The 18657-nt window shown below is 42.4% G+C and overlaps 1 protein-coding gene across 5 annotated transcripts in view; it reads left to right on the top strand.

Annotated features, from left to right (window-relative positions):
• The window catches only part of TENM1 (teneurin transmembrane protein 1), a 1354271-nt gene that overhangs the window by 964627 nt on the left and 370987 nt on the right, over window positions 1–18657 (top strand). For all 5 annotated transcript variants that reach the window (XM_075323916.1, XM_075323915.1, XM_075323914.1 and 2 more), the window contains one exon: window positions 1584–1730. In XM_075323916.1, coding sequence (XP_075180031.1) covers window positions 1584–1730 — 147 coding nt within the window. The remainder of the gene's footprint in view (window positions 1–1583; window positions 1731–18657) is intronic.

Raw genomic sequence — 18657 nt, 5'->3', positions numbered from 1 at the left:
GTGCCCCTCACAGGAGAGAAAGAAAGGGAACAGGGAGGATACAGTGCACAGGGGGAGAGACAATGCACAGTAGGAGAGGCAGCACACAGGAGGAGAAACAGCACATGGGAGGAGAGACAGAGCAAAAAGGGAAAGACAGCGCACAGGGGGGAGAGAAAGTGAATAGGGAGGATACAGTGCACAGGGGGAGAGACAATGCACAGTAGGAGAGGCAGCACACAGGAGGAGAAACAGCACATGGGAGGAGAGACAGAGCAAAAAGGGAAAGACAGCGCACAGGGGGGAGAGAAAGTGAATAGGGAGGAGACAGTGCACAGGAGGAGAGACAGAGAAAAGGGAGGAGAGCACACAGGGGCAGACAGTACACAGGGGGGAGAGACAAAGCATGGGAGGAGATAGTGCACAGGAGGGAGACAGCACACAGGTGGCAAGAGACAACGTATGGGGGGAGAGACAATGCACAGGGGGTAAACAGCGTACATGGAAGAGAATCGGTGCACACATGGAAGAAATAGCACATTGGGGGACAGCACACAGAACGGGGAGACAGCACACGGGTAGGTGTGGGGACAGTGCTCCCCTCCTGGTATCTGTTAAAAGCCAACTGAGACTCTTTTGCTTGGGGCCCATAAAAATCTGAAGCTGGCCCTGGCTTTACCTTAAGCAACCTGTTGTTTCTTTTACTTTACTGCAAATCCCCATAAATCCTTTGATATCTCACCTTTAAAGGGATTCTTTCAGCAGGTTTTTGCTACCTCATCTGAAAGCAGCATAATGTAGAGACAGAAATCCTGAATCCAATGATGTATAAAGTTTTCTATGTGCATTAATTGTGATAAAATCACAGTTTTTAGATGTAGCCTGCAGCAGTGATCCTAATGCTAACCCCAGCCCCCATCCCTGATTAGCAGTTTTCTGTGTACATTGTATATTGACAGTAAGTTGCTAATCAGTGTTGGGAATGTGGATGGACCAGGCTGACTGTAGTCATGTAGATGTAGACATGTAGTCAGATATTGATAATCTCCTGCTGATAAAATCTTCATTGTATGGAAACTACAGCTCACAGCCTAATAAGTGACACAACACTGTAATCAGTGTCTCATCCCCTACTGTATGCTGCCCTCAGATTACATAGCAAAAACCTGCTGACAGATTCCCTTTAAAGACATCATAAATTCATGCTGGTCCCAAGGGCTCTTGTTTTCCATATTTTTAAGAATATTTGCATTTTTGCAGTCATTTTGTTATTTTTGCTCAAGTATAACTAATAAAAAGAAAAGGAATCTTGCTGTTTTGTGTTTGTTTACAGTTCATCTACCGGGATATGCATCTTCGTAGCTACAGACCACAAATATAGCCTGTGTATTGTCTGACGTTGCTGACATGTTACTCATTTCTAAATTAGCTGTTGTCACAAAGTGACATGATATTGATCAAGACTAGTTGAGTAATTTTTATTTTTGATGCACTGGATCATTATATATAGCTGTCAGCAGTACATAACACTTCTTTAAGAATATTATGTAATGGTAATTTATATTATTAATTTGGTTATTAAGATAATGTTTCTTCTCTTTCAGATGGCTGTCCTGGTCTTTGCTATGGTAATGGAAGGTGTACACTTGACCAAAACGGCTGGCACTGCGTATGTCAAGTTGGTTGGAGTGGAGCCGGTTGCAATATCATTATGGAGATGGCTTGTGCTGACAATACGGACAATGACTCAGGTACCTGTCTCTTTATATATGTGCACTATTTTTCTTGATATTACTGAATATATGTTGATTTTTTTATACATTTTTAGGAAATTGTTTTTAATAAAACCCTGCAGTGATGTTCTTACACAGTTACCTGTTCCCAGTGGAGTTATGAGTCTGCAGAGAAGCGTCAACTAAATGCAGTGGCATGTAAAAGTCTCTACACTCCAGGTCAAAATTACTGTTATTGGGAACATTCAAGCAAGTTAACGTTGATATGATCTCTAAAAGGCATAAAGTTTGAGATGACACATTTCACACACATATATTCATCTTGTTTACATTATAAAATTAACTAAAAAGGAAAACAAGCCTATGCAAAAATGTTAGCACCCTTGAAGATTTGTGTGCTCAGATAACTTTGACCAAGGTTTCAGACGTTAATTAACCTGTTAGGATTATGGCTTGTTAACTATTATCGTTAGGAAAGGTCAGGTGATGCAAATTGCACAGCTGTATAAAAACCAGCGTCCATTAAATTTGTACCAAAAACAGCAGCCATGGGTTCTTCTAAGCAGCTGCCTAGCACTCTGAAAATGAAAATGGTGGAGGTCCACATAGCAGGAGAAGGCTATACAAACATAGCAAAGTGTTTTCAATTTGCATGTTCTTAGATTGAAAAGTAATTAAGAAATGGCAGTTATCAGTCAGGGTCCCGTTACACATAGCGACGTTCCAGCGATCCCGACAACGATACGACCTGGTCAGAATTGCTGATACGTCACTACATGGTTGCTAGTGAGCTGGCAAACAGGCAGATCTAATTAACGACGCAGCAATGATACGGCGATTCGTATAATGACCTCGGCGGTTGTTGGGACCCTGTCACACAGCAGCTATTCTGACGACTCAGACCTCGATAGAGGCATAGTGTTTCCACAGTTCTGAGTCGCCAACGAGGTCGCTTGTCATTGTTATGGCATCAAACACAGCGATGCATGCTGCCCAGTGGGACACCAACGATCAAAAAATGAACCAGGGTGTTCAGGTATGATCGGCGATATCGCAGACAGGGGCCTGTCACTGCTATGTTTCACATGTAGCGAGATCGCGAGCGAGGTTGCTGTTACGTCACAGAACCTGTGACGTTTCAGCGATCTCGCTAACAACATTGCTATGTGTAATGGGGGCTTTACAGTGGAGATCAAGATAAGGTCTAAAAGACCAAGCAATATTTCTGTGAGAGTTGCTTGTAGAATTGTTAGGGAGGCAAATCAGAACCCCCGCTTGACTGCAAAAGACCTTCAGGAAGATTTAGTAATCTCTGGAGTTGTGGTACATTGTTCTACTGTTCAGAGACCTGCACATATATGGCCTTCATGGAAAAGTCATCAGAAGAAAACCTCTCTTACATCCTGACCATAAACTTCAGCATCAGAAGTATGTAAAAGAACATCTAAACAAGCCTGATTCATTTTGGAAACATGTTCTATGAACCAATGAGGTTAATATATAACTCTTTGACCACAATGATCAAAGGTATATGTGGGAAAAAAAGGCACAAAATCTTAGGTAAAGAACATCTTGTAATCCACTAAGCATGGGAGTTGATCAATCATGCTTCGGGGTTGTGTTGCAGCCAATGGCATGGTAAACATTTCACAGGTAGAGGGAAAAATGGATTCAATGAAATTTCAACAAATTATTGATACAAATATAACATATTTGTAAAAAAGCTGAAATTGAAAAGAGGAGAAAAGAGGATGGCTTCTACAAATGGATAATGATCCTAAACACACGTTCAATTTCCACAATAGACTACCTCAAAAGGCGCAAGCTGCAGGTTTTACAATGGTCATCACAGTCCCCAATCTGAACATCATTGGAAATCTGTGGCTAGACCACAAAAGAGCAGTGAATGCAAGACGAGCCAGGAATCTCACAGAACTGGAAGGTGTACTTTGCACGCTGCAACATCGTTAGCATCGGCTAGCGATGCTGAGCGCGATAGTACCCACCCCCGTCGCACATGCAATATCTTGTGATAGCTGCCGTAGTGAACATTATCGCTACGGCAGTTTCACACGGGACTTACCTGCCCTGCAACGTCGCTCTGGCCGGCGACCCGCCTCCTTCCTAAGGGGGCGGGTCGTGCGGCGTCAAAGTGACATCACACGGCAGGCGGCCAATAGAAGCGGAGGGGCGAAGATGAGCGGGATGTAAACATCCCGCCCATCTTCTTCCGTCCGCATAGCCGGTGGAGGCAGGTAGGACATGTTCCTCGCTCCCACGGCTTCATACACAGCGATGTGTGCTGCCGCAGGAACGAGGAACAACATCGTATCTCCTATTGGTGCGACATTATAGAAATGTCCGACACTGCACAGATCACCGATTTTCGATGCTTTTGCGATCGTTTATCAGTGCAGCTAGGCTTTACACATTGCAACGTCGTTACTGGTGCCGGATGTGCGTCACGTTCGATTTGACCCCTGACGATATCGCAGTAGCAATGTCGCGACGTGCAAAGTACCCTGAAGACTTTTCAATTGAAGAATGGATGAAAATCCCTCAAACAAGAATTGAATGACTTTAGGCTGCTACAATGCACTTCCAAGCTGTGATACTTGCCAATGGGGGTGCTACTAGGTACTAACCATGTAGGGTGTCCACATTTTAGCATCAGCCCATTTTCTTTTTTTGGTAATTTTAAAGGGCAAAAGACGAAAATATATATATATATTTTTTTACCTAAAATATAAAGGAAATGTGAGTTCTTTACCTTTAAGCCTTTTAGAGATCATTTCATCTTCAACTTGCGTATCTGTTCACAATAATAGTCATTTTGACCAGGGGTGCTCAAACTTTTCCATGCCACTGTAAGTCACTATCCCTCTATGGAAGCGTACTCCCTGCTCTACATCCACCTACATCAACTTGATCTTAGTATATCTAAAATTTGCATTACATAAGTTATAATACACAGAAAATCATCTATGGATCATTTTGGACTGGCAAATTCTCTAACCAAAAGGAAAAAAATCTTTAAAACAACGGAGAGTCCTCATTGGTTGATACCTTTTAATGACTAACTGAAAAGATGGTAATAATAGCAGCTTTCGAGACTACTCAGGTCTCTTCATCAGGCATGGTATAACACAAAATCTGAAGAGTCACAGATTTATACACAACAGGACATAGAATAGAGCAGTAAATAAGACAAGTGACGTGAAGCAGAACTATCGGTATGTAAAGTATGATATATCCTGTTGTGTATAAATATGTGCCTCTTCAGATTTTGTGTTATACCATGCCTGATGAAGAGACCTGAGTAGTCTCGAAAGCTGCTATTATTACCATCTTTTCAGTTAGGCATTAAAAAGTATCAACTACTGAGGACTCTGTTATTGTAAACATTTTTTTTTCTATCTATTGGCTAACATGGTACAAAAATATATTTTGCCTCTATCCAAAAGGAGCATTGATCGACAATAGAGGAGTTTACTGTGTGGCCGAATAATATTCAGTTTTTTGTTCAAGTGAAAGGGTGGTAGTACATAAGCATTTGACTAATTGATAAGATAATAATACTTTCTTGTAAAACTGTTTTAATATTCCAAGAATAAAGGTTTTTTTCTCAAGTTTCAGTATCAGTTTTCTTTATAAAGTAAACAGTTCAGACATTATTATTCATGAAGACCTGCCTCTGATCTCTCAGTATAAAGCAGTTAGATTTGGGTATTGTTTTCGGCTTTGCATTTAATGGTCCAACAAACACATCCCTTAAGTGTAAGCCGCTTCCTTCAGTCACGTGACCTCACACAGGTTCCAAGTAAATCCAAGAAAAAAGCTGCATAATCCTCCAGATCACACACAAATAAGACTTGCAGATTTTGTAAGCTGCAATATGTGGGGTGCACAACTTTCACCTGGAAATTGAAGATCAGAAAATTGATTTTTAATAGTAGCAATAAATATAGTGTTAACCAACTGCTAAGATGACAAGAGATCTTTGCACTTCAAGGGAACCTGTCAAGTGTAGACTGCCAGGACCCCAACACCTCTTTTCCCCTTAAAAAGACCCAACATCACTTTTTCTTAAACATTCAATACTTTTATTTACCTTTTACTTTTAGGAGAGTCAGAGGAAACACCACTCTCAATTTTATTAACTTTGGCATAAAATTATGGTCACAGCGTTCAATAAAGCATTAACCAGCCAACACACCGGGGTTTAGGGAAATTATCCGCCTTCCGGCTGTCCGGCAGGGTATTTCACCACCACTTTTCTCCAACCCCTTCCGCTGCTGTGACTGAAATAACCTAACAGGTCAATAAAAATAGTTTTAGAACCAAGGGGAGGGAAGGCAGGAACATGTCTGGGTCCTAATCAGAGACGCCGAAAGCTGGGCAGCGTGGTGATGTATATATGCAGGAGACGGGACACATCGAGTCACCTCCAGGAGCGGGAAAACTGACAGGCAGTCTTTTTAAAGGGGAATGGTATTTTAACTAACGGACGGGCCTTCAGTCAGTGGGCAGCATCCCAAATTTTGGCTGCAGTGCCTCTCAATGTGCACTCAGAGCAATGAGCAGTTCTGGGTGCATATTGCTAATCCCTGCCTAACTGTCCCTGTATACACTAGCATAGATAAGGGGATCTTTGGAAAAAGTATTTCCAAAGATCCTTTATGATATGCTAATGAGCGCAGGGATTAGTTGGAAGGGCGTTATTTTGGCCCTCTTCACATCTTAGCACGCCTACAGGGGCGTGCTAACATGTTATTCAATGCCGAGTGTCATCAACGGTGATGCGCATACGTGTATCTATTGCCACCGCTTCAGACAAAGGGTTTAAGCTCAGTGCGTATGATCAGAATGCCCGGCACTTGTTGTCTTGTTTAATAGACCTTTCTGAAGCCAGGACGCATATACCTGGCTTCATAGTGCACATAACTGAAAGTGCTGGGACTTCTGATCATATGCACTGACCCTAAACCCGGCGTCTAAGGCATTGGCAACGGACATAGGTACGCATGCCACCACCAATGATCCTGTGGGCGTGCTATCATGCTAAAAGGGCAGACTAGTTGGGGGAAATCACACACTTGCGACTAGTCCCCGTGCTCATTAGCGTATCATAAAGGATCTTTAGAAATAGTTTTTCTAAAGATCTCTTAGTCTTTATCTATGCTACTAGATACAAGGATGGTTAGGCAGGGATTAGCAATATGCACCCAGAACTGCTCGTGATCCTGGGTGCATATTGCACCTGACAGGTTCCCTTTAGGCCTAAAACACACTTCCGCAAAAAAAACGTCCGTGTGACGCGGTCCGTTTTTCGGTTCCGTGTTCTGTTTTTTTGGGGCGTTTCTCCGGTACGTATGGCATCCGTGTGATGGCGTATGCGAGCCGTGTGTACGTGTAAAATGTCCGTGTTTGTGTCTAAAATGCCCGTGTATGTGTACGTGGAATGTCCGTGTGGAATGTCCGTTTGTGTGTTGCACAATGTCGTTGATACATGTCGGCTGACAGCAGACAGAGTTGCGCGATGAGAATGAACTCGGGTGAACTTCACCCGACTTCATTGTCATGCCGCGGCTCTGTCTGTGTGCCGCGTACTGACTAGCGGTCACCTGTGAAGGATTCACCAGTGACCGCTAATCCCCCGAGTGACTGTAGTGAGCAGCCCTCTCTCATACTTACTGCTCCGCGATCACCAGCGCGGCGAGGAACAGCTGTGCAGAGAATACGCGGCAACAATTACTTTGAATATGCCGGACGCTCATTAATCAATCTCGTATTCCCTGCTTTCCCCACCCACAGACGCCTGTCATTGGTTGCAGTCAGACACGCCCCCCACGCTGAGTGACAGCTGTCTCACTGCACCCAATCACAGCAGCCGGTGGGCGTGTCTATACTGTGCAGTAAAATAAATAAATAATTTAAAAAAACGGCGTGCGGTCCCCCCCAATTTTAATACCAGCCAGATAAAGCCATACGGCTGAAGGCTGGTATTCTCAGGATGGGGAGCCCCATGTTATGGGGAGCCCCCCAGCCTAACAATATCAGTCAGCAGCCGCCCAAAATTGCCGCATACATTATATGCGACAGTTCTGGGACTGTACACGGCTCTTCCCGATTTGCCCTGGTGTGTTGGCAAATCGGGGTAATAAGGAGTTTTTGGCAGCCCATAGCTGCCAATAAGTCCTAGATTAATCATGTCAGGCGTCTCTCCGAGATACCTTCCATGATTAATCTGTAAATTACAGTAAATAAACACACACACCCGAACAATCCTTTATTAGAAAAAAAAACACAAACATATACCCTGGTTCACCACTTTAATAAGCCCGAAAAAGCCCTCCATGTCCGGCGTCATCCAGGATGGTCCAGCGTCGCATCCAGCTGTGCTGCATGAAGGTGACCGGAGCTGCAGAAGACACAGCCGCTCCTGTCACCTCCACGCAGCTAATGAAGGGAATAGCGCGATCAGCTGAGCTGCCACTGAGGTTACTCACGGCCAACGCTGAATACAGCTGATTGCGCTATTCCCTTCATTAGCTGAGTGAAGCTGACAGGAGCGGCTGTGTCTTCTGCAGCTCCGGTCACCTTAATGCAGCAGAGCTGGAAGCGACGCTGGACCATCCTGGAGTACGCCGGACATGGAGGGCTTTTTCGGGTTTATTAAAGTGGTGAACCAGGGTATATGTTTGTGTTTTTTTTTTCTAATAAAGGATTGTTCGGGTGTGTGTGTTTATTTACTGTAATTTACAGATTAATCATGGAAGGTATCTCGGAGAGACGCCTGACATGATTAATCTAGGACTTATTGGCAGCTATGGGCTGCCAAAAACTCCTTATTACCCCGATTTGCCAACGCACCAGGGCAAATCGGGAAGAGCCGGGTACAGTCCCAGAACTGTCGCATATAATGTATGCGGCAATTCTGGGCGGCTGCTGACTGATATTGTTAGGCTGGGGGGCTCCCCATAACGTGGGGCTCCCCATCCTGAGAATACCAGCCTTCAGCCGTATGGCTTTATCTGGCTGGTATTAAAATTGGGGGGGACCGCACGCCGTTTTTTTTAATTATTTATTTATTTATTTTACTGCACAGTATAGACACGCCCACCGGCTGCTGTGATTGGGTGCAGTGAGACAGCTGTCACTCAGCGTGGGGGGCGTGTCTGACTGCAACCAATCACAGGCGTCTGTACGTGGGGAAAGCAGGGAATACGAGATTGATTAATGAGCGGCCGGCATATTCAAAGTAATTGTTGCCGCGTATTCTCTGCACAGCTGTTCCTCGCCGCGCTGGTCATCGGGGAGCGGTATGAGTCGGGGGAAGAAAAAAACCGAGCGCCAATGTAAGTATGACTGAGAACAGCAGGAAAAAAGGTAAGTATACTGAATTTAATTTAAAAAAAACAAAAAATAAGATCGCTAGTGTAAAAACGCACACGGACGAAACGTGCTGAACACGGACATACTCCGTGTGCGGTACGTGCAGGCATGGACCCATAGACTAAAGCGGGTCCGTGCCTGCGTGCTGCCGGCCAAAAACTGACATGTCGTCCATGTAGAAAAGCGCACACACGTACTTATCACATGGACACACGTTCCGTGTGATTTTACGTGTGTGTGCCATCTACCATTGAATAACATGGGTCTTCGTGTGTACGTGTCTCCGGTACGTGCAAATGCGTACCGCACACGTACAAATTAAACGGATGTGTGTTGCGGGTCTTATAGGGAATATGAGAGCATCATAATGTAGGAACAGAGATCCTAATTCCATTGATGTATCACTTATTAAGCTGCTTGTTATAGTTCTAATAAAACCACTGGTTTATCAGCAGTAGATTATGACTAGAGGACTAGTAAAGCTGCTGCCATGTATTCCTTCATATTCATAAGTTCTGTATAAACCCACTACCATGATTGAATGTCATATTTCTGCCTATGCACAGTATACAGAAAGTCAATCACTAAGCTAGGTGGCTTATAAATCCTGATCATATTTACCCCTTCTAAATGACTTTTATATCAACTTTCATTTTGTACTGTGAATGTATGCTGAATTATTAGGATGTACGGTATTTTTTTTATACTGCCTGATGTCGTTGGTTGGGAGGAGCAGTATAGAAGTTGTGCTTTTGTGTCATTACTACTACAATATGACTAAGAACATGTAGTTTTAAATGAATCAGTGAACATTGCCTGCAACGGTTGTAAAATCTGCATCATGTAAATATTACAGAGCACCTTGGAGCAGAACTAGCGAGTGCCAAATTTTCTGCTTTAATGCGATTTCACTAAGCTTTACTTAGAGCACCGAGGAGCTGGGGATTAACCATTACAGGCATGTAGAGATGGGAACTTTATTATTCACAGAAGGTAACATTCAGTGATGAAATATGGAATAAAATGTGAATGTACAGTGCACAGAGAGGGATAAAAAATCACTGCGGGACTAGAGCAAAAGGACTGAATGGCCCCGCACCACACCTTATTTACAGTAACCAGATCTGTAGTAATGCAAAAAGTTATAACTATACCCAAACAATGGATAATTGTGCCAATTATTAGATTTTCTGCACAACATCCACATCATAGAGTTCCCATAGAAAATTGAACATTTCAGCACCAAAATGGAACATTTCTGAGTCCTACTGTATAACACATTTTATGGCTGCAATGGTTGTTCTGACACATTCTGTACTTAATTCACCGAAAAGGACATAAATTTAGAAAAAAAAGATAAAAAAAAACACCAGCAAACACAGGTCAAAATGGCATATGCACTCACAGGATGCAACCAGCCCCTCATGTTAAAGGTAGGGGTAACTGTAACGCCCCACAGGGCAGGTGGTTAGCCTACTCATTGGGGCCGTTGATGGTCGTCGTCACGGGCAGCCTAGCCCAGCTCCGTTGCCTCGAGGCGTACAGTAAATGGCTGGGGAAGCATGATGGGGATAGTAGTGATGTGTTGGTCATGACGCCACCTGTGGTATGCGGCCAAGGAATGGGCCGCCGCTGTTGTCGCTGTCCTCTGGGGCAGATGGTGGTAGCAGCTATGGAGCAGGCCCCGGGGAGGATGATGAGGGGAGTAGTAATGGCGGCGGGGAGCGGCAGTACCGGTAATAAAGAGTCAGTCTATGGCTGAAGTTCCAGGTTGTTTACTCACTTCTGTACGATGCCGCTCACCCAGGTAATACCGGTCACTTGCTATGATGGGGTCTGTTGAAGACCTGTCTGCATTATACCAATGGCTGCTGCCCGCCAATCGGATGCAAGGAAGTGATGTCGCTCTATGACGTCCTCTCCTTGCATCTGATTGGCCGGCAGTAGCCATTAGTATCGCTGACCGCTCCTTTGCGCAGCACCGCAAATGATTCAATTGCCGGTGCATAGAGCTGCGATCGTCAGGAGCCGCAACAAGCAGGTATGTGCTCACGATCAGGACCCACTGTGTCCTGGATGCGACGGGTCCTGACCTGTGGTGCCGCAAGTCTCCTCTATAGGAGACCGCAGCTCCCCGTGTCCGCAATCAGGGCACAATATTACATAGATGAGCACAATACCACAAGGATGAGCACAATACTACTGGGCACAATACTACAGGGCATAAGTATAGGCACAATACTACAGGACACAATACTACAAGGATGGGCACAATACTACAAGGATGGGCACAATACTACAAGAATGGGCACAATACTGTAAGGATGGGCACAATACCACAAGGATGAGAACCTTAGTATAGGGCACACAGATGGGGACATTACTATAAGATGTTGTCCAAGGCCCGCTTTACATGCTGCGATATCGTTACCGATATCGCTAGCGTGTGTACCCTCCCCCATCGTTTGTGCGTCACGGGCATATCGCTGCCCGTGGCGCACAACATCCCGCGGACCCATCACACGAACTTACCCACTAAGCGTCAGTCCAATCAAAGCAGAGGGGCAGAGATAAGTGGGACGAATATCCCGCCCACCTCCTTCCTTCCTCATTGCTGGCGGGACGCAGGTAAGGAAATGTTAGTCGCTCCCGCGGTGTCACATATAGCAATGTGTGCTGCCGCAGGAACGACGAACAACATCGTACCTGCAGCAGCAATGATAATTGAGATTAGGGGGGATGTCACCGATTAGCGATTTTGAACGTTTTTGCAACGATTCAAAATCGCTAATAGGTGGCACACGCAATGACATCGCTAATGCGGCCGGATGTGCGTCACAAAATCCGTGACCCCAACGACATCGCTTTAGCGATGTCGTGACGTGTAAAGCGGCCTTATGATTATTATATGATGCTGCTAATTTTAACCCCTTAACGACCGCGGGCCGTAAAATTACGTCCTAAATGACATAATCTTACTGCCCGCGGTCCTCCGGCGGCAGCATGCCGCGATCGGCACACATCTCAGCTGATTTTCACAGCTGAGATGTGTGCCTGCTAGGCACGAGCAGAATCGTTATCTGCTCGTGCCGATTAACCCCTTATATGGCGCTGTCAATACATGACAGCGCCATTATAAGCGCGATTGCGGTAAGCATTTACTTACCGCCCGAAACCGGAAGTCACGTGACGCGATCACGTGACTCCCGATAGTTGTCATGGTAGCACAGGGTCATGTGATGACTCCTGTACTACACATGACTTGGCTTCACTTTCGCTGTGCCCGGGGCACAGCAAAAGAGAAAGACAGCGTATCTGCTGTTTACAGCCTTCCAGCTGTGATCAGCAGATACTGCAGAGCGATCGGAATGCTGATCGCAATAGCCCCCTAGGGGGACTAGTAAAATAAAAAAAAAAAGTTAAAAAATAAGTTTTAAAAAATTAAAAAAAAACAAAAAAACCTAAAAGTTCAAATCACCCCCCATTCGCCCCATTGAAAATTAAAGGGTTAAAAAAATAAAAAATATACACACATTTGGTATCGCCGCGTTCAGAAACGCCCGATCTATCAAAATATAAAATCAATTAATCTGATCAGTAAACGGCGTAGCGGCAAAAAAATTCCAAACGCCAAAACGACGTTTTTTTGTCGCCACAACTTTTGCGCAAAATGCAATAAGAGGCGATCAAAACGTAGCATCTGCGCAAAAATGGTACCGTTAAAAACGTCAGCTCGAGATGCAAAAAATAAGCCGTCATTGAGCCTAAGATCCTGAAAAATTAGAACGCTACGGGTCACGGAATATGGCGTAAAACGTGCGCCACTTTTTTCGGACAAACTTCCGATTTTTTTTTAACCCCTTATATAAAAGTAAACCTATACATGTTTGGTGTCTACGAACTCGCACTGACCTGAGACATCACACCCACACATCAGTTTTACCATATAGTGAACACAGTGAATAAAATATCTCAAAAACCATAGTGCTATCGCACTTTTTTTGCAATTTTTCAGCATTTGGAATTTTTTTGCCATTTTCTAGTACACAATATGGTAAAACTGATGGTTTCATTTAAAAGTACAGCTCGTTCCGCAAAAAATGAGCCCTCACATGACCATATTGACTGAAAAATAAAAAAGTTACGTCTCTCAGAAAAAGAATGGCGAAAAAAAAAAACGGAAAGCGAAAAATCGGCCGGTCGTGAAGGGGTTAAAACAACATTACAAGAAAGTGATAAAATTCAAAATAAAGCATGATTTATTTTTTTGCCATTAAAAATGCTGTTTTATATATAACCTTAACTAAACAAAAAAGTGTAGGTTCGTTATAATAAACAAGCAAAAAATTTTCAAAATAGTGAACCAAAGGTGTGTAGAAAAAAAACATGAATTCATTAAAAATGGTACTTTGTCGTGCAAAGAATGTGACCCCTCTCAATTTTTTTCTCTATATGCGGCCCATACACCCAGCTGAGATTGAGACCCTGCTCTAAACCATTTCACAATGAATCCTAATGAATCTAGAATGACCTCAAGAAAAAAAAACACAATGCCTTTTTTTAATATATCAAATATAGAGTATATGTTGTTTTACAATACCAATTTATATTTCCAGACTGCATATATTTCACGCTGTGATTGGCGAACTTCACCTATGTATTTTCCTTAACGCAGTTACAAAACATCACAAGACTCATCATATTTCAATGACAAATTTTTAGAGCCTGAGTACAGCAAATTCTCCCTTTAAGATGACTTCAGTACTTTCATCTCCTTAATACTTATAAATCATTTTGGGTTTGTCTGTCTTCAGCCAGATGGTGTGATTCAGTAAGGCTAAGAAATGTGCTGAACAGTAGCTCAGCATTTTAATGGAGTTGAGTCCTGGGCTGTTACACACATGAAAATATGGTCTTTTCATATTAACATATCCATAAAGCAAAGTTCAAGCTGTCATTATGAAAAGGAAGGGAAGATTTCCAATCTGATTTGCTTGATTGTGTCAACTCTTTACAACTAAAAGTGTAATGTTAGGAAGATGGGAGCAATTGGAGGATGATATAGGAATGTGGAATTCATATAATTTTCACCGAAAATTAAGGCCCATAGCATTTATTGAAGATCCCTTTGAACTTCCATATAAAAGGATGTTTGACTTGCACTAATGGGGCTCTCAACCATGCTGAGGATTACTTTTACACATGAATAAAATCATATGAAAAGCTCTCAATTATTCATTTTCTTCCTGCTTTTTTTGATATTAGTGAAGCATGTGGGGTCCCACACTCCCACTTTATGGACGATCTCATTCCCGAATAGCGCCAAAGATGATGATGAGCTGCTCTAAAGGTGTCCTGCTCTTCAAACCTCCAATAATCAGCTGTCAACGATGAGGGAACCAGGGACTAAGTGTATACTAAACTATGGTGCCACTACCGGAAAATAAAGCACTACACTGTGGCCATTGAAATTCATGTGGTCTGCTTGTAATAGAGATGAAGTAAAAGGTGTGCATTAACCTTCTTCAGCCTCTACTTTGGTACTCCATGGAAACCAACTATGACAGTGCAAACTTTCTTGGCCGAATGGCATCCTACATTAAATGCCTCTTGAAATGACTAAACTTTGCAACTAATTATGAGCGGATCAATTTTTAAGAACTCCGATCCAGACTGCAGGTCAATGTTACCTGGGAGCTATATGGGAGATGTTCAAATCTCTTACCTTCAAGCATCCGCAGTACATCAATTGATTTGTTGGGGATGGTAAGACGTCATCTATGCTACAAGACGCACAGATGAAAGTGACACCGTAAGGTAAAGTATTCGTGGGCCTCCCATTTAGCTGCCAGGTACTATTGACCTGGACCGGAGATATGAAAATTGATCCATTCATAGTAACTCGCAATGACATTATGCCGGAACAGTGCAGAACAAATCTTTTTGCTCATCACATACCTAAATATTCTGCGAGCTCCTTAGCGAGACCCAAACTCAAAATTTTGTCAAAGTGTATTCAATAAAGGGTTACATAAAATTTGGAAATATATATGCTGATAAAAAGCAAACTGTAATATATGGAGGATGACTAGGACAATTTACCATAGGAGAGGTAACTTTAGGAGACGCAAAGGCGGATATATAGGCTCTGCTTTAATTTTGTTCTTCTTCTGCTGGTCTGATGATTTCTGTTTTGGAATATGTGCTAACATAAAATAATAATAATATAAAGGGGATAAGGAATTATAAAAATGAATACTAATTTTTGCAATGCAAGGGGGCAAGCAATTTATACAATAACTTTATTCATTTCAATCGGATACTGGTAACCTCATACATCGAGAATGTGTTTCTGATGAATATTACCAACAATACGCAAAAATATCAATCAATTGTGATATTTTTTTTTAACATGGCTATGTATTCTCTTCATAAACATCTGTCTTCCTTGGAGCCAGCTGTCATGTTTAATGTACACTTTTATCGAAAACCATTACTAGTATATGATGGAAGGACAATTAGTTGGTAACACCTGCTACTACCAGATCTTATGTTAACTAAGTTTTTTTTATTGTTGGAGAACTTGGAAACACAATCGTCTTGGAGAACATTATTCATTTAACAAACTTAGTTTACCTTACATAGACAGGTGATGTCTAATGCATGTACTGTAGCAGAACATATTACACGTGTTATACACTGATCAGCAAAAAGGTCCCCTTCCCCCTATTAGAATTAGCATAAGTATTATACCATCAATTCACTTTTTCTCTTGCAGGACCTGTGTGAGGTCATATCCATGTGACCAGAAGGGTCAGGGCCTCACCCATCAAAGCTGATACCACGAAGCAACATTTTTCTATTGGCTGAGGCCCCTCACCTTCTGGTCACATGGGTATGACCTCACACAGGTCCTGCAAGTGAAAAAGTGAATCGATAGTATAATACTTATGCTAATTCTAACAGAGGGAGTGGATAACTATGAATACCCCCCAGATATTATCTGATCCTCAGCTGCTGTCACTCAAGAAGCGCCAATTTTATAAACTTTACTTTCTTGGGTTACAAAACCTAAACATCCGAGCTGACCACTACAGGTATGTATAAAATCAGCCTGATAGCACCAGTATAGAATTGGCTTTAGGTTATATATGAAAATCCTGGTGATTGGTTCCCTTTAACTTAATCACTGCACCCAGGAAGCGCTGTATCTTCTGTTTTGCGACAGGTTTTTCTTCAGACACCTCTCATATTCTTCTGGCGTGGCAGTCACAGGATGCAGTTTGACAAATTTCTTGGGTTAGAGACTGCTATCGATGAGCTGGATGATGCTGTTTCTCTTTTCTTGGGAAATCTTCTTAGTTGCTCCTGGATTCGAGCCAGTGATATTTCACTCAGGAATAAACCTAATACACTGAGCTATTAAGGAATGTGGGAACAGATTGTAATTTGTAGTATACAGGAAGAAAAATATTTTTCCACCACCAAGAGGAAAACAATAACAATGTAGTGACATGCATGTGAAATACTGGAAGAATATAGTTTGGTCATATGAACCCAAAATTGAACTCTTTGGATGCCATAATACACACCAAGTTTGGAGGCCAAAAGACACTGCTTATCATCCCAAAAACACCAAACCAGCAGTAAATTTTGGAGGTGGGAACATCAAGGCGTGGCTGTTTTTCAGCACATGGCACTAGTAATCGTCCTATGATTGAAGAAAGGATGAATGGACAAATGTACTGAGGTATTCTCGGTAAAATCTGCTGCCATCTATTAGATGATAAAGATGAAACAAGGGGGACATTTCAGCAAGACAATGATCCCAAACACACAGCCAAGGAAACTGTCAGTTGGTTTCAGAGAAAGAAAATTAAGCTGCTAGAACGGTCCAACCAGTCACCTGACTTGAATCCAGTATAAAATTTATGGAAGGAACTAAAGGTCAAAGTTCATAGAGCCTATAGAACCTTCATGATTTGAAGAGAGATTTTGTGTGGAAGAATGGGCAAAAGTCACACCTGAGTAATGCATGCAACTAGTTTTGCCATACAGGAGGTGTCTTGAAGCAGTCATCACTGACAAAGGATTTTGTACAAAGTATTAAATAAATTTCAATAAGTGTGTTTAATATGTTTTCCCGATGTTATTTCTCCTTATTACACATTACTAAAGTTATGGACATCTATGGTTTGACTTCTTTGCTTGTGTGGAGTGAATGGACTGTATCCAGTATCTGGTGAAAAATTCATATCAATAGCTCCTTTTGATATATAGTTAGTTAAAAAATTGTTAACGTGTTCAATACTTCGATCACGTGCTGTATGTACACTGAGGATCACTGACCCAAACTCATTACCCTTGAGGACAAACAGTATATTAAAGAGGTGTTATTCATTCATTCATTCATTCATTCATTCATTCATTCATTCATTCATTCATTGTCACAATGTGACTGTGGATAGCTAAGAATGGGCGCTGTCCCTCACAATAAGGGTCCCCTGGCTATCCCTGACCTCACAGTTACCCCTAATGATGGAGGTTCCCGAGTCTCTTTCCTGGCTCTGTTCCTTGACCAGAACTAATCTAATTCTCCCCTCCCACTAGGAAAGGAAGAGGTAGGAGGCAGATGGATATATAGATAAAGACAGACAGGGGAAAACCAAAACCCTGACGTACTTCTACTCACAGGAAAAAACAATAAGAGACTCAGGAAAAAAGCAAGAATAGAAAGGTAGCAAAAAATAGACAATAAGGGTTAACACCACAACTGTAAACAGCAACGAGTACTACAACAAATTACAATAAATTAACTATTTTCAGCTCAGATAATTGCCAAATGTTAGCAGAGAATTGAGCTAAATGAACATTACTAATCTAATATTGATCACCAGTGATTGTTAAAACACAAAAGTAATTTACATGGACACAACTGGATGCCTTATTCTTCTACCTTAAATAATGATGTTTAGGGTTAAAAATCACCATTTCATCCAAAATGTTTTCTACAGCTTCTATATGTCAAAATACATAACAGACTACAGAAGAGGTTAAAGGGTAGTCCACTACTTTAAAAAAAAGAATATTGCAAATGGGCTCAGGATTGCAAACAAAAAACCTATTAACCTTTTGTCATTCCTCTGTACTTCTGTACTCCACACTGTGCCCCATGGTCTGACTTCTTCCGGTGGGATCATCATATGACCACTGCATACACTTAGCAGCCTTGAATAGGCATAGCCTTTACATTTCATCCAAGTCGGAAGAAATACTCTTGGCTGCATAAGTCACATGGCCATCCCCATTGGTAAAAAAAAAAAGCTAAGAGACCAGTACAAGATGGCACCAGTCCAGTAAGTCAGTTTTCTTTTCTTTTTTTATTTATCCATCACCATGGGCAAATTTAGAATATGCTTTAAAGTAGTGGTGTCTGAAACTAATCAGGCCACACATCTGTGACTGAAAGCCTGAGGCTGACAGAAGAAAAAATGTTTATTTCCCCCTGGAAGCCGAGCTTTCAATGCGACAGCCAGGCAGCTTCAGAACA

Source organism: Anomaloglossus baeobatrachus, chromosome 9, assembly GCF_048569485.1.
Source record: "Anomaloglossus baeobatrachus isolate aAnoBae1 chromosome 9, aAnoBae1.hap1, whole genome shotgun sequence".
Lineage (NCBI taxonomy): Eukaryota > Metazoa > Chordata > Amphibia > Anura > Aromobatidae > Anomaloglossus > Anomaloglossus baeobatrachus.
This window is presented reverse-complemented; position numbering and strand designations above follow the sequence as displayed.